The sequence below is a fragment of the Anarhichas minor genome, unplaced genomic scaffold (assembly GCF_050575085.1).
Source record: "Anarhichas minor isolate MPS153535 unplaced genomic scaffold, ASM5057508v1 ptg000002l, whole genome shotgun sequence".
NCBI lineage: Eukaryota > Metazoa > Chordata > Actinopteri > Perciformes > Anarhichadidae > Anarhichas > Anarhichas minor.
This window is the reverse complement of record NW_027466448.1, coordinates 2,069,072-2,095,389: the sequence shown is the minus strand read 5'-3', so window position 1 is coordinate 2,095,389 and position 26,318 is coordinate 2,069,072. Positions and strand designations below refer to the sequence as shown.

The window sequence follows — 26,318 nt, the reverse complement described above, 5'->3', positions numbered from 1 at the left end:
ACACACTTTACCTTAAACTGGGATAGATAGGTTTGTCAATAAGATCATTGTTTGTATTTGTCAATAATATATATATATCCTCCTGTGAAGCAGCTGTAAATATTAAAAATGAATGAATGACTGACGATATAATATAACACTGTTGTATTCTAGTCGGCAGCAGCAGAAAGTGAGAGTAAATAAATGTTATTGTCTTCCTGTTGGTTTATACCTTCATATATGAGCTGCTTGTAATAATAAAGAAGTTTAAGTACACTGACTAACAATAAAGTATTCCCCAACAACTACTTTGCAGAAGAAGCCTTTTTCTTAATAATAACTGCTTGTCAAACAAATGCACCAAAGAAGCTCTAATTTACCCACATTTACTGACAACTTGCCGTGGAGCAAACATGACAAAAGAGTTTGTCAATTTTATTATAGGTTGCAGTAATGTGCATTTTTCCAGGAAGACAGCTTTATGCATTTGTGTGCGTATTATTGGGAAACAACTGCAAGGACAAAAGTAAAAAGATAACAGTTTGCAGAAGAAAAGGCAGCCGTGAAGAGAAGGAGGGAGGAGAGGAGGAGAGGAGGAGAGGAAGAAAATAAATGAGCGGGTTTGTTGCGATCCGGGCAGCCACACCGGGACTATCATTACCATACATCAGGACAATGAATGAGGCTTTCAGCAAGCGGTAATAAGAATTTGATAAATCATGAGCCGAGAATTAACTAGACGTCAAAACAATGAGAGCACTCTGATAGATGAAGAGAGGATGATGGCATAGATTAGTCAGAGCAGAGGAGAGAAGGGGGGGAGAGTCTGCACAAGGTCAGGAGAGTGTAAGGAAGGGTCGGCGAAAAAGAAAACTGGTGAAAACTAATGGAAGAAAGAGAACGAGACGGAAGGGTAAGTGAGAGTCTGGGAGTGATGCAGCGGACACGGCGGACACAAACACCTGAACCGGTTGGCCTGTGAAGACGTGACACAATAACAACCGATCCCTCAAAAGATGCATTTAAAATCTAGCTCTTTATAATCATCATGGAGTTGTTGCAGACGAACCGCTGACCTGTGTGCAGTAAAATACATCGAGAGCTGCTTGAAAAATACGATATTATATCGATTCTTTTGCACAACGATACGATATTTGATGACATCAAAAGAGTCTGCCAGGATACGATTTTGATTCGATTCAATTCAAGGGGCCTGCGATTGATACGATACAATATCATATCCCAATTAACACAATCAGTTATACTTATATCCACTCACAAAGAGCAACTTAATGATCCGACAATTTTATTACTGGGCTCTGAAGGTGCGCTTGGATGGAAATGGCGACACGGACGTGCATCGGTGCATCGTTGATCATTGAGTCACTGTATTGATCCAGATCGATGTGTCGCTGCTAGCGGCAAGTGACTCTGAGTGGTGAGCTGAACGCTAACATCCTGACGTTAAGCATAACATATAATGTTTACATGTTACCATACTAGCATTTCCTAATTAGCACAGCTGAGGGTGAAGGGGATGGCATTAGTTTTGCAGATATTTGATTAAAACTAAAGTAAATGAAAAGTTAAAAGAAATATTCTACTTTTGTAACTCTGGCTCAGGATGGACAGTTTAACCAGAGTACTAGAACCAGAGATATCGTTTTTTGTATTCCGCCTACAATGCAACTCATCCACCGACAAAGTAAAAGTATAACATTTAGTATTTCTGATGATTTACTGACTTCAGAGCGGTTGAAATGATTTTTGGGTCTGGATCCTTGTAGACCAGCTGCTATAATCAAACAACAAAGGGATCTGTATCTGTCTATCGGCGGCAAACAAAACGTGATCAGGGAACTTAAAAAGTCATATTTGTTCCCTTTTTTTCTTTTGTGCTGATCCGATCCGTGACTCTGATCCGTTTTACGACTTTTATGATCCGTTGCACCGCTACTAGAAACCTTGGATTTCTGTATCAAATTCCTCTGCGATTCTTCCTCTGGGGAGCACGAATGTCTGCACCAAATTTCATGGCAATCCATTTCATAAGATGCTGAGAAATTTTCCGTCTGGACCGACGTAGCGGACCGACATCCCATCCCATCCGTCCCTCCAGCCACGCCTCAAGAAACGTCACCCGAAATGTTGCAACTGATTTGACTTTGAATGCCAAGTTTCCTCATTAACATTCACACCTTATTGTCCATCTTACGCATCCGTCCTCTACTCGGTTAACTCCTCTTCTCGCCCGGTGAGGGATTGTGACAGGGGGGATGTTTATTTAATGAGAGCAGTCTGGAGGGGGTAATGAAATCTACCCTCACACCATTAACAACCACGCTTATCAGCTGGCGGGACACACGTCACCACGCTGCAGCCTTTTGTTCTCTGGCTCCAGGCTGCCACCGACCTAAAAAGGACAGATTAAGGATTCCCTGAACGGCGCTGACGCCTACCTTGAGAAATTAAAAAAGTGACCACCAATCTCTGCCGCGAACTATCATTTTTCACTCAGCTCATTAGGAAACGACACGGATGGCATTAGAGGAGACGGGGTAAGTGGGCAGGTGTCTCACGGGTACATGTAAGGTATCTGCAGAGTGTGTGCTCGAGTGTGGGAGGTGGTTGGTTTGTTACCTGACCACGCAGACACAATCGATCTCCCCCCCTCCCCCATGTCACGGTAATTGATGCTGATGGAAGGACTTCTCTCTCGCTCTAAAACACACAAATGCACCGACAAGGCACAAGACAGGAAGTCTAGGGCGCGTACGGCAACACGTAAACACTCAATCTTCCTCCAAATATATCCAATTCCTGTATCTCCTTTTTTTCAGATCCTTGTTTGTGGCGATAAGTGCCATCCCGGTGCCGCCGTTCCAACCCTTGAAGTCGTACAATATTCAGTGAAAGGCTCATTTGCTGAGCATTACGTTAGAGCGAAGCCGCTGATGGGCCCCACAAAAGCCATGTAAATGAGCTGTGAGAGAGGCCCATCAGTCATCATGCCAGATGTGCACTCCCATTATTATTTATGGCCATAATTGGCCCGTGTTTCCTCAGGCAATGACTCCGCACTGATGGATCTGATGATGACTCCGCTCCGCTCAACAATCAGGAGGAAGTCAGAGGGGAAGGGATGAGGAGGGAAACTTACCATGTGTGCAGTGGGGATGCATGTGTGAGGAAGGCAGGAGGGTTGTTTACATGATGCACAATGGTGTATAAAAGTGTGAAGGTGGAAATTACAAATCCCATTCGCTGGTTTGACTTTTTTTTTTTTTTAATTAAGTTTAAAGATTCGTAGTCACAAGTTAAATTTCTATTAAAATACAGCACAAATTTTAACAAAATTTTCCAGATAATCCGCAAATGAAAATGTTAATTAATGTGTTTCCATCCACTACTGTTTAGCGGATACTAGGATGTAAATATTGAATAATAAATATTGGGCTATGTAAATAAAATGGACTATTTTATTATAATTTCCCAGTCTGGTGCCATTAAACAAGATGACCTAATTAAAAGTGCACCAGTCGCACTCAAATGAAGGAAAAACATGTTTTAACAGGTTTTCTTTGCACAATTTTATTATAAATGCATAAAAACAGGTGGATGGAAACACACTAATTGACAATGTAGTTGTTTTTTTTCCTTTTCCAAGGATCGCATTACCGTCAAACGCACTTTAGCGTGTACATCAGTAAGTGAGCGCAACACTGCTCACACTGACATCTTCAGTTCAGTAGTAAATTGCTGGTTTCAAGCCATTACATTCAATCCAGTACAAAGTCAGGCCTACACATGCACCGCTTAGAAGCTTAATGGATCAGCAACTAATTATTCACATCAACTTCGCATATTGTTTCTGTAGCTTTCACAGTCTTAAGGAAGCTTAACAGGAAGCTTTTTAATCAGGACGCTATCAAGGCTGAGCCGACAAGCAGTGGTCTCAGTTATCAGTGAGGAGCTTCACTACTAAAATCGACTGATTTGGGTGTTAAAAAAATTCCCTTTTACATGTACTAAACGCTTCTACATGGTTGAGGGTTTAATAGACAAGATACTGAGCCAGAATCGACTCACTAAACAAAGTCATCCATCGTTCAGGGGTGATTTAACCCCAATATGTGGGTATCAATAGTGACGATCATGAGAGACTGAGACGTGGGTTGTCAGGGGATTGACGTCGGATTGGGTTGGTCGACTCGAGGATCGACGGGCAGGATTCAGAGGTTGTTGGGTAAAAGGTCATTATGGTCACTCTCTCTGTCTGGTCCTGCCTCAGCCACGAGTTAATGACTTTCTGCTGAGGCAGCGCTGAGCGGCGTTCGTGTCGAGGACGTAGAAACGTTGCATGGCACTGTTTGTCGTCAGTCATCACGGATGTGTTGACAGGTCCCGTCAGCCTGCCTCTACCTCTTCCAGTTGGCAGGTAGACGACCTGTTGGCAGGTCTATTTCCTCCCTTGTCTTACAGCGAATGGCGCCGTGTTAGATTAGTGTGTGTTGTTGTGAGTGCAGGTGCTCCCAGTACGCATATCTAATATGTGTGGCTCTGCCAGCAGGGCTCAGATAATGTGTTTGGCCTTGTTCATTTGGCTCAGAAAACGCTGACCTCTGGAACTGATGATCGGCGTTTCCTCGAGCTTTTTCCCCTTTTTAATGGTTTAGTTTCTGCAGAAAGACGCAAAGCTCAGTATCTACTTATTGCGTGCAGATTGGAGTAACCTTTCTGACATTATGACTATTACACAGTTGACTGTGGACATGAGGGACCATCCCTGATGCAACAATAAACTACCAAAGTGGAAGTAAGAAAGGATTTGTACCTTCTAGGATTTATGAGTACTTTCCACATGTATACTACTACACCAGATGCAAGATGCCACCGCCGTCTAAGTGGTACTAAAACTACATAATTTAGACGTATGAGGAGGAAGATATGTTGCTTTTTGGTCTAAGTTATCTTGTTTCAGACCACTGAGTGAAGAACAAAAAGAAAAGTAGGGCTGTACCAAATAGTTCGAAGCTTCATTCATAACATTGACATTCAAATGATTATTGTTAATAAATGAAAGAAATATTGTGTGTTGAAGTCCATTGGCCCTCACCTTCTCTTCCCACTTCTTTCCCAAACATACTCAGCGAGTGACGCTGTGCTCAGCTCTCTGTAACTGTCAAAATGTATTAAAAACAGATCGATGTGATCATTTCCAACTTCCATGTTTTTATCTTCCAAAAATATTCTGCTTCAATCCATATTTATTGGAGTTTAGCCTTTCAAAAACTACATTTTAAAATGTGCTCCCACACGCACCTGAATGAAGGGGGTTTAGCAGCAACATAAATAACATTTATAGAGCCAAATTAACACAAAGTCATATTTTCCCCATGTTTTTATGGTGATTACGTTATAAAACATGACAACAGGCATTCAAAGCTTCGAATGTAAAGAGATTACACCTTTTTCTTTAAATCACGATGATGGGCATGTGAACAGTAAATACAGAAATACAAAATCAATACACCTGAGTGTTTTGAGCCAATGTCAGCAGCGTGGCTCTAAGAGATGGAACCGCTGGTCGATCCGCCGCTGAAATATCTCAACAACTCTTTGATGGATGGCCATAAAATTTGGTTCACACATTCATAATCCCCAGATAATTGAATCCTAACGATGGGCTTTTAATCTACCGTCTAGCCGTTGGTTTATGACCGAACGCCTGCAAAACTAATGACATTCCCATCAGCCCCGGCTGTACTTTTGGTTTAGCGTTAACTCGCAGACGTTAGCATGCTAACGCGCTAAACTAAGATGGTGAACATGGTCGACAAAAGCTATTTGCTGATTTTGTCTGTCTGCCTTTTGGTGGTGAGCAGGTATTGTACATGTTGATGAGAGCCGTGCGAGTGAATCAAGTTGGGGGCCTTAAAACCGAAACAATGAGCTCCAGAATGCTACAAGGTTCACTGTAAGGTTACAGCTCAATCTTTAAAAGTTACACATTTTCTGACTTAAATAGTCTATAATAACATTAATGTACACAACAACGGCAATTTCCTGATAGTGTCTGATTAATGAGAGGTGATCCTGGGGGGAAGGAGTGTCTCATCACCGAAATAAAACATCTGTGGTCGGTTGTTTTAGAAATGATGTAACCTGCTCTCAACCCCAAAATATGTTATTACAAAAGACGGGAACAAAGGTAGAGATAGATCTCACCCTGTGTGCCAGGAAATGCAATTCCTATGATGTTGGAAAACATTTTGTGTGCAGATAGCGTGGAGAGACGGAGCTGGAAGAGAGCTGTCTGCTGCCTGGTGTTGACAGACATGCAGTCACGGTCAGCTTTATTTTGGCTGCTTCCACTCACTCACTCACTCATCGATGAGAGAGACGGACAGAGGTGACTTGGCCATGAACTTTTGTCATATTCTGCTTGACATGTGGTTGTAAAAATTGCGTAAACTTAAAAAAATGTTCTCTCTTTGACAAACTTGTTTGGCAATGTCTGTCTATAAGTGCATGACTTTGGTTCAGACCGACATTTCCCAGCAAATGTTAAAATGGATTCCCATGAGATGACGTACAGACATTCATGGTCCCCAGATGATGACTACTGACTTTGGTGATTCCCTGATTTTTCCTCCAGCGCCACCACCAGGTTTGTTTTTAGTAAAATGTCCAAAACAACTTTTAGATGGAAGGCCATGACATCTTGGTCCAGACATTCATGGTCCCCAGAGGATGAACTGAAACAACTTTGGTTTGATTTGTTGACTTTAATCTTGCGCCATCATCAGGTCAAATTACAAATTTGTCCAATATTTTACCTGCAAGACTAAAGATGTTGTTGCTATCTCAGCTTCAGCTCTACTCTGTGTTGAGTATTATTTTACGAATGTCAGCGTACTAACATGCTAAACTAAGATGGTGAATAATATTACTGTGAGCTTGTTAGCATACCGTAGCGCGAGCCTTCGAGCACACACAGAGGCTTTTATACTCACTGCTTTATTCTCCCAAATGCCAGAGGGTGTACAAACAAGTATAACCCGTATAGATATATAGACTGTAGGTGTAACAAAACAGCCAGAAGCCAACCTCCACAATGCAGAGGAGGGATTGTAATTATATGTACACTCATATCTCATATTCATGGACTACTTTATTGCCTTTATACAAGATCTCTAAAGAAACAAATCACGTATTAAAAGCATTACAAAGAAACAAAAGGTTGAATATCATGTAAACTATATGATTTGGCTGCCAAAATATACATTCAAATGAAGACTTTAAGACCTCCTGTTAATCCCCAGACATGTAAATAGTGCTTTTAGTGACAGTCACGTGTTCGTGCGCGCCAAGTTACAAAGACTGAGGACTGTAGACCCTGAGCACACTGGCTTATTGTTCCATTAGCGACTGAGCTGAGGTAGTTTGCTAACTAAAGCTATTACAGAGAACTCTTTATCTTTAATAACTTTTTATTAAATGGGGGAAGTAAATGAAAGAGTACAGAGAAAATAGAGAGAAACTCAAGGAGCCATTGTGACTGAAGCTCCAAGCTAGACCCAAATATTTTGCTAAGAAGTATTTTAATCGTACTACTTTCTGATGTAGCCACGCCATTTGTCTTTTTTTAATAAAATAATATTAAACATTTTCTGCTTTATGGACAGCATTTTTTCCCCGTCCCTCCTACTCACAGCCCCCCACCTCCCCTCTCAAGCCCTTTCTGTCTCTGTCTGTAACACATCTTTCAGGCGACGGAGGAAGTCTCTCTGTCACAATGTGCTCGCTATTCCTTCCAGGAGAGGATTGATGCGTCTCTGTGACTGACAGACTACACAAACAGCTAAATGCGTGGCTCAGAGCTGTCTGGCAGCCGGGCCCCCTGTGCAGGCAGAGAGGCTGTAGTCAACACTGATGTCCTGGGGGCCTGTGAGGGAGGAAGGAGGCCGATGGCTGGCAGTGTTCTTACCCGCCTACACCCCTGATGTAGAGACGCAGTGTGCAGCCTGCTATTTCAGAGGCGTGCATATAATTTGGCGTGACGTTCTCATGGTATTAACTTGTAATCTTTAATTAATTCATGAACATTTGGACATATATTCGGAAGCATGTGTGTGATGTTTCCAGTGTTATATCTCACAGCGAGTGTGTAATTCCTGCTTTGTGATGCCCAGAAGGGAGCGAGCCAGATCCAGCCAAATTACGAAATGCAGTTCGACACTGAATTTCTAACAGAAACGGAGAACAACGAGGCACTGGTTACACTGAATTTCTGAAAGTAAGTCGGTTTGATTAATCCTATCATGGATTCCACCTTCTCTATTTCGACTAAAAAGCTTTAGTCCAGTGGCACAAAGAGAAGGCGTATGTCTCCATCTGCTGGGGGAAGTCTGAGCATCCATCAACCCACAGAACTACTTCTTTCCACAAAAAGTGCCTCCAGCATTGACCCCAATGGCGTAGGTCTGGTCTCAACATTGGTAGGGAAACACATTAAGTAGGGGGGGGTCTTCCCCAAAAACTATTTGAGCATCAAACCCTTAATTTCCTGCATAATAGGGATTTTTTTTTTCTGCATCCATTTATGATGGAAAAGTCTTTATTCATGTAAAGGAAAACACTAAATTTAGGCACCAGGTGACAATTCAAAATGTAAAAGAATATGTTGGAACATTCTGCATCAAGGCTCTCAAGTATTCTGTACTGCTTTCAAATATGTATTCTCCTGTAGATCAACTTTTCTCATTTAATCATCAGTCATCTTGTAAATCGGTGTAACTTGTAACACGTATTCCACCTTCTCTACTTGCGTTAGAGAAGGCGAATGTCTCCATCTGCTGGTGGACGTCTGAGGATCCATCAACTCACGAGAAGAGCAACTTCTTTCCACAGAAAGTGTCTCCAACATTAAGCCATTACACTAATACACCTCACTTCCAGCGGAGCACGGTCCAAAACAGATACATTCCAATTGTATGTAATTGTATACCTTTTGTTTGAAGTGATAAAATGACCTCACACAAATCAGTGAGTCAGATTACTCACACAGGTGATCGCACAGGTGATGACGTCACCTACCTTGTTCTTCTGCTCCATCACGTTGTTTGCGCTGTCGAGTCCAATTCTAGCGCATCGTCCTGCTGCTGTCATGTTTTATTAATCTCCTCAGAAAGATCTTCAAAAACTGTTGAGCACCGACATATACAATCTGCAGTTTTCTTCCAAAGTAAGATTTAAAACGTGTGTACTGTGGAGGATCATTATTAACGCAACACATGCTCGTGACCACTTACTAGCCAATGAGGACACCAGCAGGACTTGGTGAACAGCCAATCAAATTGCAGCATTGGGGCAAACAGCCAATCAGCGATGATAATGTGTTGTTTCTAGAGTTTTCATTTAAATATATTTATTTGTATTTATTAATTTTATTTAAGATTTTATTTATTTAAGATTTAAGACATCATTGGATGATAGATAATATAATTGTGGATTAATGAATGCCAGATTTAGGCAAATATTATAGTATTAAAATTAACCTCCAATGGTTGTAGTTAAGGTAGGTTGTTAGGCAGCAAATCTCACTTTTGAGCATTATGTTATCACATCAAACTCAAGCCAAGCACGATCAACACACCATTTTAAAAACGATTATATAATGTCTTGCATTAATCCAGAATTATATTATAATCTAATGTTCACCATCTTCGTTTAGCGTGCTAACATTTGCACTAAAAACAAAGTACAGGTGAGTTTGATGGGGATGTCATCGATTTACTACATTTCATCCAGAGAGGAAACATGCACGTCTGAACCAAATGTCACTTTAGTTGATAGTCAATCAAGAGCTGTGAAGATATTTCACGTAAATACTAAAATGTCAACATTAGAAGAAAGTTGATCCATTCATCCATTCTTGAGTTATGTATCTTAACAGACATGTCAACTATTAAATGTTTTATTTTCTTTACGCTTACATAGCAAAACAATACAATCTGTCTTTATACATATATATATATTATATAGATATCTTTATTTTCCCAAATGAACCAACACGTTTACCCGTTGTGAGGAACACTTACGCACGTTTACAAAGAGTTCATATTATTTTCATTTTTACTGGTTATATGATCTGTCTCGAGAAGAAAATACAAAAATATACTTCTTTTATTGTCTGTTTTGTATTTGTGTAGGAGCCATGACTCATGTCTGTGTACGTACAGTATGTCTGGTTGACACTGGGAGCCTATCTGATCTCTGGATGAGTGAGGCAGGTATATTCTATGTGGGGCACAGGTGCAACAGACAGGCTAACGATGCATCGGTGACGGGGAGACCACATGATTGTATTCACTGGGCAGCCAGTCCTCATATCGCTGCACAGGTTTGCTTAAAATACAAAAGGTAATCAATCCATAAACAGAACGCCTCACCCAACAGTCAATCAGCCTGGAATCTCCTCACTGAAGCTCGTAAGAACAAACATGGCCGAGTGGCTAATTGCTGGAATTAGTCACTAAAACAGTAAATAAATATGGATATTTAGCAGTGAGTCAAAGGCATCATGATGAGTGCTCCACTACTGACGTGATTGTGTAAAAAATACTGATCAATACTGGGTAATTCACATGGCAATTGATTATCCATACCTTGCATAATACAATGACACATGGGGTAAGTCACAGACTGAGGCATATGAATCCATATCTGTCCTCCCAGAGAGGCAGTTACAACGGATTAGTGTTACTGTCGTTAGACGACCAGCTGAAGGATTTCGACGGCCTTCGAGTGCTTCGTCTGTGTCGAGTCCGACTTGCCGCGACCTCCCTTCTCCGCCGCCGCACTCGTTTTCTCACAGTTCTCCGGCTGACCGCTCTGCTGGTGGCCGAACTCGAAGCCGATCCTGAGCTCTCCCATGCGACAGCGAGGGAGCACGTCCGGGATCCACTCGATCACGAACGGAGCGGCCTCCTTCTGATCCGCTGGTCCTGAGGAGACGCGACAGGCGTTCAAATACAGCCGACTTCATGCCGATACTTCTAGATGCATAAAACGACGTCACTCACCGACTTTGAGGAAGGTGCGGAGCTCCATCGGCCGTATGGCCTGCGGCCGATCTGTCCTGTGTCCCTCTGGTGGTTCTGGTTCAGGCGGAGGCTCGGGGCAGCGGAAACTTGAATAAGAGCCGTCAGCGTTCTTTACAAAACTCTGAAAGAGCTCGAGAGGCAGCTGATGGACAGAAGAGAGTACGTTTGAATGTACGACATAGTAATATATATCTTCTCTGCTTTATGGCAGCTGGATTATAAGAAAACAACGTTCAGAGAGCGTTTACCTCCGAGGAGTCAAAGATGCGTTTGACTTGCATGAGGTTGGTGATGTGCCAGGTGTACTTAGAGAAAGAGCCGAGAGGAAGTCCGTCATTCCTCACAAATGCTGACGACCACGAAAAACACACAAGGAGAGAGAAAGAGAGTCCACATTTGTTCACTTATTTGTGGTTTGGAAGAAGTATTTAGATCATTTATATATATAATAATGTAAAAGTTCATTTCAGGTAAAACGTCATTCAAAATGTAGGGATGGAAGAAGTATTTTACTTGAGTAAAAGTAGCAATACCACAAGGTAGAAATACTTTACTGCATTAAAAACTCTAATTTATTCGTTAAAATATACTAAAAACTATGAAAAATAAAAGTACTCGTTATGCAGAACGTTATTCAGAATCAAATACATTATTATATTAATTAGTGACTCATTAATGTCATAACTTTATATACTGCTGGGTAGCTTAACCTATAATAATACATCATAAAGTATTTGTTGATTTATATTTAGTATCAAGAATCTGATTCTGCAAAGTAAAATAAATGCAGTGGTTTAAAGAAAGCACAATAACTGCCTCCAAAATGTAGTGGAGGAGAAGTATGGAGTGGAAATACTCAAGTAAAGTACAAGTATCTCAAAATTGTATTATAATGTATGTATAATTATATTGTATTGGATCTCAAAAAGTACAGTACTTGAGTAAATGTACTTTCCATCACTGAGATATCTGGGTACAGTGCACCTTAAACACTTGTAGCTCCAGATTTGCTGGTAATGACCAAATGAATGATGTGTAATTACATAATTAATATAATTAAGTGTACTGTGTTGCTCCACCTGTTGTGAAGTTGGGCAGCCTCCTCTTCTTGGAGCCCAGCGACAGCCGCTGCTGCAGAGCGTTGAAGAACTCCTGAGGTATGTGGTACACCAGAGGTTCTGGTTTCCCTGACGGAAAAACATCAACACCAAAAACCTCTTACTGTGTGCAACAAAGCAACCGTCATCCTGCAAAGATGAACAGGTTTGAGTTCATTTAATAGTGATTTATGAATCTATGATTATGGGTTACCAGATTGCGAGAAATCCTTTTTTACTCCCTCGTGTATTAAAGGAGTATTTAGGTAATGTACGTATTCTCTTTCTTCTCAAGAGATAAATGAGAAGATTGAAGCCACTCTTATGTCTGTGTGGTACATTTAAGGCAACAAACAGCTGGTTAGCGTAGCTTAGCATAAAGACTGGAAACAGCTAGCCTGGCTCTGTCCAAATGGAACGAAAAATAAATAAAATTTAGAGGTTCTGCCTGGTAGGTGGATTTTTTTTACCATTGTACAGAGCCAGGCTAGCCTTTTCCCCCCGTTTCCAGTCTCTATGCTAAGCTAAGCTAACCACCTTAGCCTTATATATATTTACAGTGCAGACATCAGAATGGTGTCAATTTCTTCATCTAACTCTCTGCAAGAAAGTGAAGCATTCCCCAAACTCTTGATCTATTTCTTCAACTATGAACCACTGACATGACTTCATAGAGCTTCATCTTTACCATCGAACTGGTAGTGCATCGTCTGGTGGATCCTCTCTGTGACGCCGGCCAGCCACTGCTGGAAGCCCATCGTCACCGTCCGCTCATCCACGAGCTGCGAGCTCCCTGAGACACAAGCACGCGGATTATAAATACCGCAACAAACTTCATTATCTTCTTTAAGCTTCTCGGTGGACCACCCACCAGACCAGATATTTACTCTTTAAAGTCTGTCAAGTTTAGTTAATAAAAAAGGCCTGCAAACACGCCCACTGCAGTGCGACCCTGTTCTTATTTTAATAGTGGATTGGGATTAGTGCTGCGGGATTAGACAGGGGGGATGATAAAGATAGAGACAGATGTCTAAGACGATGTGAGGCTCTCTTTGACACACAGATTTAGGCAGAAAGATGAAAAAAGGGAAAGGAAAGGAGAGCGGGCAGGCAGCACCTGGAGCCTTCAGCCCTCCAGCACCAGGGGCTCTCCTCTGACCGGCTCTCCTCCACACCCCAGAGGTAGAGGCCACTGAGGCAGGGAATAAAAAAAGATCCACAGGGCAAGAAAGAGAAGGAAGGACAAGTGGAAGATTCAGACAAACATGCTTTGGAGAATCGTCCTGCATTAATGTGGTGACAACAGATAGTTCGAGAGGTGTTAACGATGAAACCACCAGAGAGAGGCTCATCCAGGCGAAGCTTCTTTGTCTTGAGGTGAGCATTGAGCGGGTCGGCCTGTTGCAGAGGCTTCTCACCGGGACTCACTACTCTACAGGTAGCGTTGTGCTGCACACCTGAGAACAGACAAACACAGAAAAAAGACTTTATAAGAAACAGGTCAAACTCCCAGCAACTAGTTTACCAAAATGTAAAAATTCTATTAAAATCAGACAGAAAACAACCGGCTCAGTGTACTTTACCACTGGGGGTGTACTTGATGAACGCGGTGAACTCTGACGCCAGTTCCTCGTCGCTTGCAAAGGCGCACACACAGGCGTAGAAGTGCAGGCAGGGTTGTGACGTGACCGGGCCGAGAGACGGAGGATGAGAGTTGGTGGACCCACCTGCAGCATCGACACCATGTTTGCTCTTCCTGCTGCTGCTGCTGCTGCTGACCTGACAGGCACAGTGGAAGACGCCATCATACTGCTGCTCTCTGCCCTTTCTCTCGCTCTTTAAACCCTCAGACAGTCCACCCGCACCCACGGTGAGATGCAGCAGCCCCAGAGGATGCTGGGAATCTACGTGGCACTTCACCACCAGGGTGTCTTTTGCGATGCGCTGCACCAGGGGGCCCGGGGACTCCGTGGCCAGCCGCCACAGCTCCTTCCTGGCTTGAATGGAGGCCTGCAGACCCTCCAGGACGGAGCTCTTTAAGGTCAGCGGCGTGGAGCAGCTCCGACACTCTATCGCCTGCTTGATGTGGACGCAGAGGCTGTCTGAGGACTGTTTCGAGCCCGCCGCCCCTGATTCGGTCTCGCCCTGATGTGACCGTTGACCCTGCCTGCACGACGGCAAAAAGCAGCGTCCCAGGTTGATGCGGGTCAGCAGGGTGGCGCCGTCACCTGTCGCTATGGCCGTGTCTGTGGGGACGAGTTCAACGAAGCCCAACTGCGTGGCCGTGGCTCCTCTTCCTCTGTGACACACCGAGAACACCTGCACTCCTGTAGCTGAGCCTCCACCCAGACCTCCTCCTCCTCCCCCCACACCTTCACGCTCTTTCTCCATTCTTTCCTCACTGTCTATTATCACCCTCACCACGTCCACCGCACATTTCCTGCTGCTCCTGCCCGCCGCCGAGGACGCATTTCTGAGGGTAATCCCGCACGCTTTGTTCTTGCAGCTGAGCCCCCGGGTGCCGTTGTAGACGCCACACTGCGGACACTTGCGAATCCCTCTCAGGGTGGCCCTCCCCAGGTTGTAGAGGAAGGCGGGAGTGGTGGCTGTGGTCTTTTTGCCGTCTCTCTGCTTTGCTGCCAGGTTGGCCTGAGCGGTGAAGGTCTGGGGAGCGGAGGACGAGACAACGTTCGACGAGGAGGACGACGCCGTTACTTCTGTTTCCATCTTTGGGACTCTCTGTCACTGACAGTTTAGCTGGAACAGAAGGGATTCAGACCTGGGTGAAGGAGGAAAAATAATACATTTATGTTGAGATTATGTTTTGTACACGGAGAAACAAAAGTTGTGTAACAGTTCAACCAGACTGGGTTCCAACAGTATCTCTCCTGTCAGGCAACACTGTGGGAATCATTTAATTCTTCTTCTTTTGGGGCCAAAAGTATTTAAACGGCAAAATAATACATTTGGTAACTGAATTATACTGTTTTTAAATAGCCATTATTGAAGGAACAGGTGAGTCCAAACTTTTGAACAGTATTGTATGTAATAAATAATTTTTTGTATATATATATATATATATATATATATATATATATATAAATATACACACACTGTATTGTGATATTGTCTGTGGGTATGAACAGGTAGTAATAAATATAGTAAATCTTAAAGTGTCATTCATGTATCATAGAGTGAGTAAAGTGAAGTAAAAACAATCAATGCTTTTTTATGCAAAAAGTAAAATTGCAATATTAAACTTTATTTAAAACGTCATTGCTTCCTTACGTTTTGCTAATTTGTCACAGTTAAATGCGTTATAATGCTGCAGATTGTATCATGTAAATGTTAACATGCGGCTCAACCTCGCTGTAAACACACCTCGCGGGTCGCACGCGACCTCACCGCGTGAGAAATGTTTAAAATACCTGTGTTCGGCTTCTGTTTGGTCCACATTCATCTCAACTCTGGCCTCCAAAACCGTCTCGACCGTCGCCATTCCTCCTTACATCCAGACAACCGCATTGCGCCTGTAACGACACTCCCCATTGGTCGGAGGCGATCACGGGGTGAAAAAAATGGGGGGCGGCCTCTTCGGGAGCGCGGACTCATGGGAAGTGTAGTTCATGTAGCTTGGTGGCCGGGTGCTTTAGATTCGTTTTCAGGTGTTTTCTGGTCGACTTTAGCCTTTTTAAACATATATTATATATATATATATATATATATAGTAGATGATATAATACCATGTTATATATATATATATACTTATACATAGTATAAAGATGTAGCAAATAGGGTCCACAATCTAAATTCCGTTGTGCAACCCTGTCGTACAATGACAAAAACCTTGTAATGTTATATGTTGAATTAATTGACTGATCGTCTTTAAACATTTTCATTTCTGTTGAAGTCTTCAGACCGAGAGTCTAAAACCCAAATATACTCAGGATGTAAAACATAAATTAATATAAAGCGTTGCAGTTGTATTTCCTAATTGTTAAAAGTAAAGAGATGAACATAATTAACATAGCGTCATACAACCTTACATTTAGAGGTTCTGGTTTTTGTCCACCCACTACACATTGTACTATATTTAAACTGAAATTATGAATTGATTAATCTATTAGTCTAATAGCAGACAAACTAATCATAAAGTATGATTATAAAAAGTCTCAGTCATTTCATTTTTAAGCTAAATAAAAGTTCTCTCTGGTTCCACTTCTCAAATGTGAAATATGTGCTGCTTTTCTTTGTCGTATATGATATAAAATTGAACATATTTAGGTTTTGGACTTTCGGTTGGACAATAGAAAACATTTGAAGACACTTTTTTTTTTACATTTCATGGAGTTAACTAATCAAGAAAATAATGAGCAGATTAATCGCACGTGAAAGTGATCTACAACGGTGACTATATGTTAACAGGCGACTTTGAGACTTCAGGAGAAGAATTTATAAAAGAATAAAGTCTGCACACTGAATATGGTACATGTGAATACAGTGAAGTTTTGTCAAACCCGTTCCACCTGGTTTTAAAGATGCAAACAGTGTAACTGGGATCTGTTTTAAGCATCAGCATTTTAATGGGGACAAAGCAAAAACTCAAACCATGTCACTGAAGCATCGACAGACCTTCTCTCGCCAAAACAAAGGTTGAAAACATTCTTAGTCACCGCCTGCTCCTGGATGATCTTTTGGTTAAATAAAAAAATAAAAAGTAACTCACGGATAAGGCAACACAATGGATGTTTTCCAGCTCTATTAAAAATGGTGGTGGCCACAGTGCAAAACTTGGATCCTCATATGGTTGTTTTCTTGATCTATAAAAACAATTATTTAGTTTTGAGACAGAATAACTTAATGATGTATTACTTGTCAATTGAAAAAGGCTCCTGCATTGCATAGCAATGCTGCTTTTTCGTGCCGAGTCACTGGAAGAATCGAATGTTGCCTCTACTGTACACGGACCAGCGCTGGACAGGGATGCTACTGTCAAACAGCTGTTTGTGGAGTCCATCAACCTTCATTAACATGTTGTCTTTATACAGATTCAGTACAATTCAACAGACTGTTTGGTTATGTACATAAAAAACAGACAAAAGAATGTGGAATGCAAAAACATAAAAACAACCGAGTATTTTCAAATTGTGTGAAAAGATAACCTTAAGTATTTGTGCAATATTCACCTGCCTATAAGTAAGATAAGAGTGGCAGTAATCCCTGCAATTGGTTCATTTGAGATATTGAAAATCTAATTGAAAAAATAAAAAGTTGACAGTTGACAGCCACTTAGTGTTTCATAAACAAACATAAAAAAGGTCTCGCGTGTTGGATGATTCTCGATGGTGTCACTGCAACGTTTCCTTATAAGACAGTCCCGAAATGAAACACAAAAAAAAAGGCAAAAGCTCTTTATACAATGTCGTCATTTTTAAAGTTGCTGAAAACAAAACAAAAAAAGAAAGAAAACGACACAATTTTAACAGTTGCAAAAAAAAAATAAAAAATAAAAAAAAAAGATGGCGTAGTCCTTTCTGTTTCAGGGGGAAGATGAACTGGACATTGTTCTTGTGTGTAAAAGCATCAGTTCATGCACACACACACACTCACACTCACACGCACACACACACACACTTCTTATCCACAGACTGGATTCTCTTCGGTCTGTTCAGTCCGTGTCCCGGCAGATGAAAGTGAAGGAGCGCTGAATCTTAATCGTTTCCACTTTTCCCCTCAACCTGCCTACTTGGCCTGCTCAGTGATTTCCTACATTTCACAGAATGACGTCGACAAACACCCTGAGAACTGCCTCGGACCAGAAGTGCGAGCGAGAGGAACAAATTAAAATGGCACTCCTTCCTCAATACATTGCATTACTTACTATGGATTAATGAGCGCCGTCTGTCTCCCTGTATGATTGTTAAACATTGGTATAAAATCCCGCCCTTGCTCTTTGGCTCTGAGGGGCTGAAAACAAAAACCTGGTGTTTTAGCTATAATTAGTCTGTGTTTCTCTTAAATTATAAACGTGGCTGTGCTAGAAATATCTACACACACGGTCGTATAATTTACATTTGGCCAGTCATCTGCAGGCATTACAAAAATACGCCAAACAATAGAAATGGGCCGAGGAATAGCTGATTTGACATTATTTACGTGTTCTGGAGTGGATTGTTGTTTGTTTTACACTTGCAGATTTGGGCAGTGGGTGAAGTTATGGGCTGGTAAAGGTTGATTTAAAATTTAAAAAAAAAACATGGCGTACCAGCTTCTCTAACAGAATAATGTTTGTGTGGCGACAGAGAGCACATCTAATGCGCTCCTTCCCCCCCAGCAGAGTATCATCCTTGTGGCCCTTTAGAGGCTTTAGAGCGGCCTACTGTGAGCGGTGATCAGTGGGTGTGGTAGCCGGCGGTGCTCATGCCGGCCGTGTTGGTGAGCACGGCCCCGTTGACTCCCTGGCCCGGCTCCACCATGGCCCCGTTACTCACGGCGCCCACACCTGTCCATCCGGCACCGGCATGTAAATGACTGAAACGGCACACAGAGACAAGACGGTTAGCGGTTATACAAAATATAAATCAACATTTTACTAGATCGACTGGGTTTAAGGCAGGACTTTTACTTGTACCAGAGTCATTTTACACTGTAGTAAAAGACCCGAATACTTCTTCTGCCACTGGACATTTGAAGTAACAAGTGTATAGGTACATATACACTTGTATATGTACATATACAAGTGTATATGTACATATACAAGTGTATAGAAGGACAGTAAAGCTGGATTAATACACCTGCGTTAAGCAAGAAAGCCGTTCCTTTCAATCCTGCGTCCTCTCGCGTACTCACTTGTAGCCCTGCTGATCCCAGCTCTGTCCGTAGACTCCATAGCTCGGCACCTGCCATCCGTTGGGCACATACTGCCCGATCTGCTGGGCGGCCGCCGTGTTGCTGTACCACTGACCCCACTGACTGTAGGGCTGCGCTGCGAAGCTCACCGTGTTCTGCTGACGTACAGAATAATATATTTAAGTGTCACATTGCACCACAGTGAGATGAAGCGGTCCAGCAGGGAGTCACTGTAACGGAAGCAGACCAGGGAGGACAGTCCTTTGTGTACATACCTGTGGCATCTGTACCTGCTGGATGGGGCTAACCATGTCTGTCGTTTCTTTGCCCCAGTAACACTTCACGACGTAGCCCTCTATGGATGTACCGTTGACGGACACGATGGCATGAGCTGCTGCTTCATGGGAGTTGAACCTGCACACAGAAAAAGAGCGTCGTCGTGAGGTTCGTATTAAAGATGCACCGAACAAAGTTGTATTTGTGATTTTTTTTGCCGTAAATTTACGCACACGATAGTTTTACGTCGGCACAGAACGTCACAGTCACAACATTTCGTCGGTGTGGAAGAAGACATGAAGCTCAATCTGTCACCTCTTAACCGTAACTTAATCAGACACTTATTATATTAAAGTACCGTCATGCTGCTCAGAGTAATCTCAGTGACCTGCTGATAACAGAGGATGCATTGACTCGCATCATGCTGCGTTCAAGCTCTACTCAGTAAACAGGAGTATTGGGGCGAAGCTAAATTATAACGCTGTCATGAGGCGTTCAAATAGAGTCTCGTAAACTTGAGAAACTTGAATAAATCCAGTTGTTTGAAGCAACATAACATAGATGATAAAGGGGGAATCGTGACCTATTTTAACACTAGCTCTAAGCAGCTTATGATACATAATTAAACTACTAAAAAAATTTTTTCGGGACATGAAAGAATCATTAAAATTTTCATTGCATCAAATAAAGTCCCCTTACCTCACAAACGAGTAGCCTTTGTCGGGGAAAACCCGGATTTCCATTATTTGGCCGAAAGGTGAGAAGGTCTGTCTCATGATTTGCTCTAAAAAGGAAAATGAAACCGTTAACATTCTGTATTAAAATAAGTGCTTTTAATCCCTGCAGCTCAGTCTTAAGGACAAACTCACCCGTGAGGCCTGTGGTGACCCCCCCGCAGTAGACGGTGCAGTTGCTGGGGCTGGACTGGTTCACCACCTCGTCAAAAGATAGCTGCTTGGTGTTGGGTGCTAAATGAAGAGATAGAGCAAGGTTCTATTTAAGTTGTTGTCTTTTCTCAAAATATAAGAACACAACCGTGTGCCTCTGCTACGGCGAAGTGTTTATTAGTCCCAAGAGAAATTCAGTAATTTTGTGTTCTCAGGTGATTTAGAAGATGTGGGAACCTTTGATAAGTACAACAGGTAAGAGAGATGAGATACAGATTCATTCTTCTTTGATTGAATTCCAGTGAACTTACTCTCGTTGGTAGTTTTAGGAGCAGGCTTCCTTGTGGCCCAGTTGGTCCTGATCTGCCTTCCTCCCAACCACTGGCCTCCCATCTGCTGGATGGCGTTCTCCGCATCCTGATCAGAGAGAGAAACACGCAGAACTCCTCAGCCATCAACGAAGCGTAACGTCTCACTGCATGTAAACCCTGAGCTTCAACTACGTTAACTAATGTGTTCTCAGTCCTCTCACACATGGGCATTACTGGCACACTTACCCATTTGTTGAAGAAGGAGACAAAGCCATAGCCTTTAGATTTACCTGTGGCCATGTCTTTCACCACTCGACAATCCCTGCGGAACAAATAACGTTAAGTTAACAAAACGTAAAATGTCAAGGATAAAAGCCAGCAACATATTAAATATCCATAAAGAAAGGGATTTAAAGCATGCTAATGATGTAGCATGTCTGATCCCAAATGGCAATATAGAATAAAATATAGAATTACACTAATAATGATGATAAGAATACACTTACGATATTTTCCCAAATGGAGCAAAAGCTGCTTTTATGTCATCTGTGGTGATTTCAGGACTTAAATCTCCAACAAAGACGTGGAAGTGACCTAAAGAAAACAAAACAGACGTTCACATAAACAATTTAACACAAAGAAAACACAGATAGCATGATGTCAGTGATAAGATAAAAACACTGCCAACCGGACAGGTAAGTCTCACTCTTAAGAACTTTATTTACTAAACTAATGAATGAAATCGCTGCTTATGGCATAACACCTGTTGCTATTTTGTACTTCTATTTTATTGTATTATTATGTTTTCATGTACGTTTTATCCAGAACAGTTTATTTTAAACAAACAAGTTTTTATATACCGAGTATTGTGTTTGGAAAGTGATATTTGAACCGCGATGAAGAAAGCGTGATGAAGAAAGCGTGAAACCGTGATGAAGAAACCACGACGAAGAAACCGTGTAACCACAATGAAGAAACCGCGATGAAGAAACCGCGACGAAGAAACCGCGACGAAGAAACCGCGACGAAGAAACCGTGACGAAGAAACCGTGACGAAGAAACCGTGACGAAGAAACCGTGTAACCGCGATGAAGAAAACGTGAAACCGCGATGAAGAAACCGCAACGAAGAAACCGTGTAACCACAATGAAGAAAACGTGAAACCGCGATGAAGAAACCGCAACGAAGAAACCGTGTAACCGCGATGAAGAAACCGCGATGAAGAAACCGTGTAACCGCGATGAAGAAACCGTGTAACCGCGATGAAGAAACCGCGATGAAGAAACCGTGTAACCGCGATGAAGAAAATGTGAAACCGCGACGAAGAAAATGTGAAACCGCGACGAAGAAAATGTGAAACCGCGACGAACATACCGTGTAACCGCGACGAAGAAACCGTGTAACCGCGACGAAGAAACCGTGTAACCGCGACGAAGAAACCGTGTAACCGCGACGAAGAAACCGTGTAACCGCGACGAAGAAACCGTGTAACCGCGACGAAGAAACCGTGTAACCGCGACGAAGATACCGTGTAACCGCGACGAAGATACCGTGTAACCGCGACGAAGATACCGTGTAACCGCGACGAAGATACCGTGTAACCGCGACGAAGATACCGTGTAACCGCGACAAAGATACCGTGTAACCGCGATGAACTACTTACTACTTGTGTCTTTCTTTTGGCTGGTTGGCGTCGTGGCCCAGTTGACCTTGACCTCCTGCAGGAGACAGTCGAGAGCGGAAGGAAGAGGGAAGAAGGTGAGAAGTGAAGGACGCTTGCATAAGGGAGGAAGGTGCTTTCTCTCAGATTAGAGGCTGTCACACACCAGTTTACTTTTATATTCTGTGATTGAGAATTTGTTGTCATAAGGTGGTCTCTGTAGGCCTTACGTGGGTTCTTAAACCAACACTACAAACTGATTCATCCATTGTTATTACCTAATTTTACATACCTTTGCATTAGTTAATAGAACAGTAATAAATACAGTGGAGATTATAAAAGGGATATCAAGATTTCACCTTCATTATCAGGAACATTTCAGTCAAGTAAAAATTTGGAGCAAAACTGTAGGAAGTAAGGTCCAAATAACAAGGGACTTACAAACAAGTGATTTTTACGAACTTGTTATACTCCTCAAATGGTCCTTCAATACCTGTTGAGGATAAAATATTTTCAACTGAATGTATTTTCTCTTGAAGTTGCTCTTATGTGGATTCTAAGTGGAAATAACTTTGCAAAAGAACACAGAGCAGTAAAGACGTGAGGGGACAGAAGAGCATCAGTTCAAGGAGATCAGAGACATGTAGCACGATTACACAGCAGGGCCATGTTCAACCAACCAATCAATCAATCAATCAATCAACATGAGACACAATGATGCATTATGTGACAGTATTTCAAACAGCACCTTGTTTACACCTGTGTAGATACACAATGCAAGTTATTAGGTATTATTTTTATGTCATAATGCTACAGCCTGCAAAAGATCCTGCTTTTGGAGATTTTTAAAGGCTTTTATAACCTAATTGGTCAAATGTCTAATGTAAAAGTTTGCTTAATGTGCAAGTATTCTGATCCACTTATTATTAGTATATAAAGTAAAATATTATAATTGGTTCCAGCTTCTTCAGTGTGGATATTTGCTGTTTCATAGTTTTCTTTTAATATTCAACTGAAAACAGGACAAAACAAGACACCTCATCATATAAACTTGTTTATTTTTTTGCTATTCTACTATATAGACCAAACAATATATTATGTTTAGAAAAAGTAAATAGCATTTATTTATTTATTTATTTAAAAAAGGCCCTAGGATGTAAAACAGACTGCATGAACAGAAGACTTGAGCTTTTTTTTGTGTGTGACAATTCACTTATATTATTATACAGTACAGAATATGATGCAACGTAAATATTGCTGAAAATAGATATTGACATATTCATAGTTTCAGTGCCGGTTCAAAAGATAAGTCAATTAAATCATAAAAGGTGTCAAAATGTAATAAACCGCATCAGTCTGAATGAATTTGCTTCTCTCTAATTAGAGGAATAAAAAACATATTTTGGCCTCCTAAACCTACAACTGTGAGGGCAGAAAACACTATAATAATATAGTAATTTTACTCTAATTATTTGAATCTATCATGGCTACTTGAGGGATCTACCGACTAGTTTTAATACCACGAGAAACAATTCCAAAGAAAAACAAAAAGCTCACATCGTCGAGTATGAAGACATTATGTTGTTTTGAGTTCACAGCAGTAACATTACTGGCATTCCCGCCGCGGTCATTTCAGATTGTGCACAGAAGAATAACGTGCGCAGGGGAATAAAAACAAATTAAAGTGAAGTGGAGCAGGAACAAGGAAGTGAGAGAAGATCTAAAAAAGATACACGTCTTTCCAGTTGCTTCATTTTCAACCATGCCCACCCAGCCTCGCCATAGTCGACTCACCCAGGAGATATGATAGCTTACCTTACCCAGTATTTTCCGACCGTTCATGGCTGCGATTGTGGCAGTGGCATGTCTATACTCATAGAACTCCACAAAGCAGTACGGGTCATGACCTGCCGTCTGGAGGGGACGAGAAACACAAATATTACACACCATCGTTTAAAGAAATATACAAAATGTATCCCTTGAAGGATAAGAGATTTACAGAGCAGATATGTATGCTGCAACAGACTATGTTGGACTTTAAAGTCACTGTGGTCTTTAGTAAATATGACAACATCATTTAGGATTAAAGTGACAATAACAATAAGGATTGCCCCCTTGCCTGGGGATAGTAAAATGCCACGGCGGGCTAGTTACTCTAACTGAAAAATGATTCAACACACTGATTTTTTCCCAGAGCCAATGATGGAAGTAGGTAAGGAGCGAGCCATCTCAGCTTCCCTTCCTTGTCATCTCTTTTGAGAGTTGCCCTCGTGCAGTGCCGATCGGGCACATGAGAGAAAACGGCAACGGGTAAAAGCTACGTTTATAAACTTAAGCACTAACGAGCATTTCAATTATCCTGTAAACAGGAGTTTAGTTGGTTGGCGTTAAGAGGATGTGGGCAAATCTCCAGATTCATTTACTTAAATAAAGATGAAACATAAATAACGTTGATCTTTGTTGTTATTTGATAACTGTTCATAAATAAATATTTTATAAGGGTACGGGACAAGTAGAAAAACAATGTGGAACCCTGCAGAATGATCCTGGACTCTGGAGGAATTGTTGTGGATGAACATCAGAAAACTAAACCAGATCGGTTGTAATCCAAGCATCTTCTCAGGCACGAGAGGAGGAGGGGGGGATGATACTCACATCTACTATCATTTTACAGCTTTTGCAGGGTCCAATCTGGCCAAACAACTCCAGGATGAGGGCCTCTGTCACGTCCCGGGACAGATTCCCCACATACCTACAACGGACAAGAGACAGACAGTTTAGTGAAGTAGAAATGTGACATCTTGTACGGCACTTAAACCATGAAATATTATTATTTAAACTGGCATGTGTGTAAATGCCAAAACCACACACACACGCACAATAAAAAGCAGATACCAGCACCAGGCAGTAATTAGATTTAAAATCCACCTTTAAGATTCAAGAAACTGCAAATGTCTCAAGACTGTTTCTGGCAAATGATTACATGTAGTCTGCATTTAATAAAAACAAACATAAGAGAGCAACTAAAGACAGCCAACACCATTAAAATATCTGCTCCCTGCCCTTTAAAATAGATTGAAGTGCATCTTAATTAAAATAAACCTTTTCCATGACAAAATAAACAGCGTTTGCATTTGTTACTATCTCACTGTGGTTACTGGTAACACAGCTATCCATTCTAATGACTCGTTCCTGGGCCTGTGCAGTGATGCTCCCAGCGCAACAACGTTGTGGAGCTGACGGCTCACCAGACTCCGTAGAGAAAACACACCAGTCCAGGTTTCTCCTGCTCATCGTCACTCACTACCCGTGTAGAGCAGTCTCTCTCACATGGGGCTAATCCGTACAGGTCACCAATGAATTCGGCACAAACTAAAACACATTCAGCTCTATTCATTTCAATTAAAATCAAAATTGAGCGTGAATCGACGCGTTAATTTGAGCAATTTCTGGAATTAGTTAACGTTGGCTAGCATTCACGACTGAGGCGAATTTACCAGATGTTAGATCACTACGATGTGTTTAGCTATCATTGAGGTTATTAGCTTAAACACCTCATACAATTGTGGGATTAATAATAGAGTTAAATGTCCAAAATATCTCCGTTTTTAGGTCCGGAGTCCGGATAATACGCTGCATCTTAATGCTAACGTAGCTAGCGGTTAGCTAGCGGTAACGCAGACGCACACACACACACTTACAGGGTTTTAGGCTGGTCATCGTCCATTCTGTTTAACTTGCTGGCCGAGAACAAGTCGCAACCCTGAGAGAAAGTCCACGACTGTCTTTGGCAGCTGCCTGTAACACCGTCAAGTTGTTTTTATTGCGCAGTATGTGAACCGCTTAACCCGCCGCTGAGTGAACAATGGGGGCAGCCGACAAAGATGGCGGAGCGACCAGGAGCCGAGGCGAAACGCGCATGCGCGGCGATTCAGCCACAGGCATCAAGTCATGTTACAAAATACTCCCATTTCTCTGTATATTTGCCCTTTTTTCTGTTTTACACAAAGCATATGAGCAGCACTTTATTACATTATTATCTTATATGTATTCATTTAATTATCTACTGTTATTTTCTTAATGCGTGTACTTTATTTTAACATTCTTTCTATTTCTTCTGCACTGTGCCATGTGTCACCATACCATTTAAT

At 41.8% G+C, this 26,318-nt stretch overlaps 2 protein-coding genes across 6 annotated transcripts; both read right to left on the bottom strand.

Moving 5' to 3' along the window:
• Positions 1–9,944: 9,944 nt before the first annotated feature.
• Positions 9,945–16,595, bottom strand: cunh2orf42 (chromosome unknown C2orf42 homolog). Of its 4 annotated transcripts, XM_076080081.1 has the most exons (10): positions 15,613–16,595; positions 14,606–14,963; positions 13,768–13,963; positions 13,522–13,641; positions 13,302–13,376; positions 12,873–12,977; positions 12,167–12,274; positions 11,336–11,436; positions 11,067–11,229; positions 9,945–10,988 (listed from the first exon to the last, which is right to left on the bottom strand). In XM_076080081.1, the coding sequence occupies exons 2-10, from the start codon at positions 14,909–14,911 to the stop codon at positions 10,753–10,755; spliced, it is 1,410 nt and encodes a 469-aa protein (XP_075936196.1). In that variant the 5' UTR covers positions 14,912–14,963; positions 15,613–16,595; the 3' UTR covers positions 9,945–10,752. The 4 variants fall into 4 exon arrangements, with proteins under 4 accessions (XP_075936196.1, XP_075936171.1, XP_075936180.1 ...); XM_076080056.1 differs by having other exon boundaries at positions 13,768–14,963; XM_076080065.1 differs by lacking the exon at positions 13,302–13,376 and having other exon boundaries at positions 13,450–13,641; positions 13,768–14,963.
• Positions 16,596–16,743: 148 nt separating this feature from the next.
• On the bottom strand, positions 16,744–26,069 carry tia1 (TIA1 cytotoxic granule-associated RNA binding protein). Of its 2 annotated transcripts, none has more exons than XM_076080099.1 (12): positions 25,869–26,069; positions 24,823–24,919; positions 23,983–24,081; positions 22,171–22,225; positions 21,014–21,101; positions 20,754–20,829; positions 20,508–20,613; positions 20,179–20,277; positions 20,009–20,093; positions 19,309–19,447; positions 19,034–19,188; positions 16,744–18,715 (listed from the first exon to the last, which is right to left on the bottom strand). In XM_076080099.1, exons 1-12 carry the CDS (start codon positions 25,892–25,894, stop codon positions 18,577–18,579), a joined length of 1,164 nt encoding a protein of 387 aa, XP_075936214.1. In that variant the 5' UTR covers positions 25,895–26,069; the 3' UTR covers positions 16,744–18,576. The 2 variants fall into 2 exon arrangements, with proteins under 2 accessions (XP_075936214.1, XP_075936206.1); XM_076080091.1 differs by having other exon boundaries at positions 19,034–19,191; positions 25,869–26,066.
• Positions 26,070–26,318: the final 249 nt, after the last annotated feature.

Bases quoted from the DNA above. Each gene is read 5' to 3' on its own strand.
- cunh2orf42 (XM_076080056.1), bottom strand. From the start codon at position 14,911: ATGGAAACAGAAGTAACGGCGTCGTCCTCCTCGTCGAACGTTGTCTCG. The intron at 13,642-13,767 runs GTAAAGTACACT...GTCTGTTCTCAG, and splicing joins CATCAAGTACACCCCCAGTG to GTGTGCAGCACAACGCTACC. The intron at 11,230-11,335 runs GTAAACGCTCTC...TCTGTCCATCAG, and splicing joins GCATCTTTGACTCCTCGGAG to CTGCCTCTCGAGCTCTTTCA.
- tia1 (XM_076080091.1), bottom strand. From the start codon at position 25,894: ATGGACGATGACCAGCCTAAAACCCT. The intron at 20,278-20,507 runs GTAAGTTCACTG...CTCTTCATTTAG, and splicing joins TCCTAAAACTACCAACGAGA to CACCCAACACCAAGCAGCTA. The intron at 20,094-20,178 runs GTGAGTTTGTCC...TTTCCTTTTTAG, and splicing joins GGTCACCACAGGCCTCACGG to AGCAAATCATGAGACAGACC.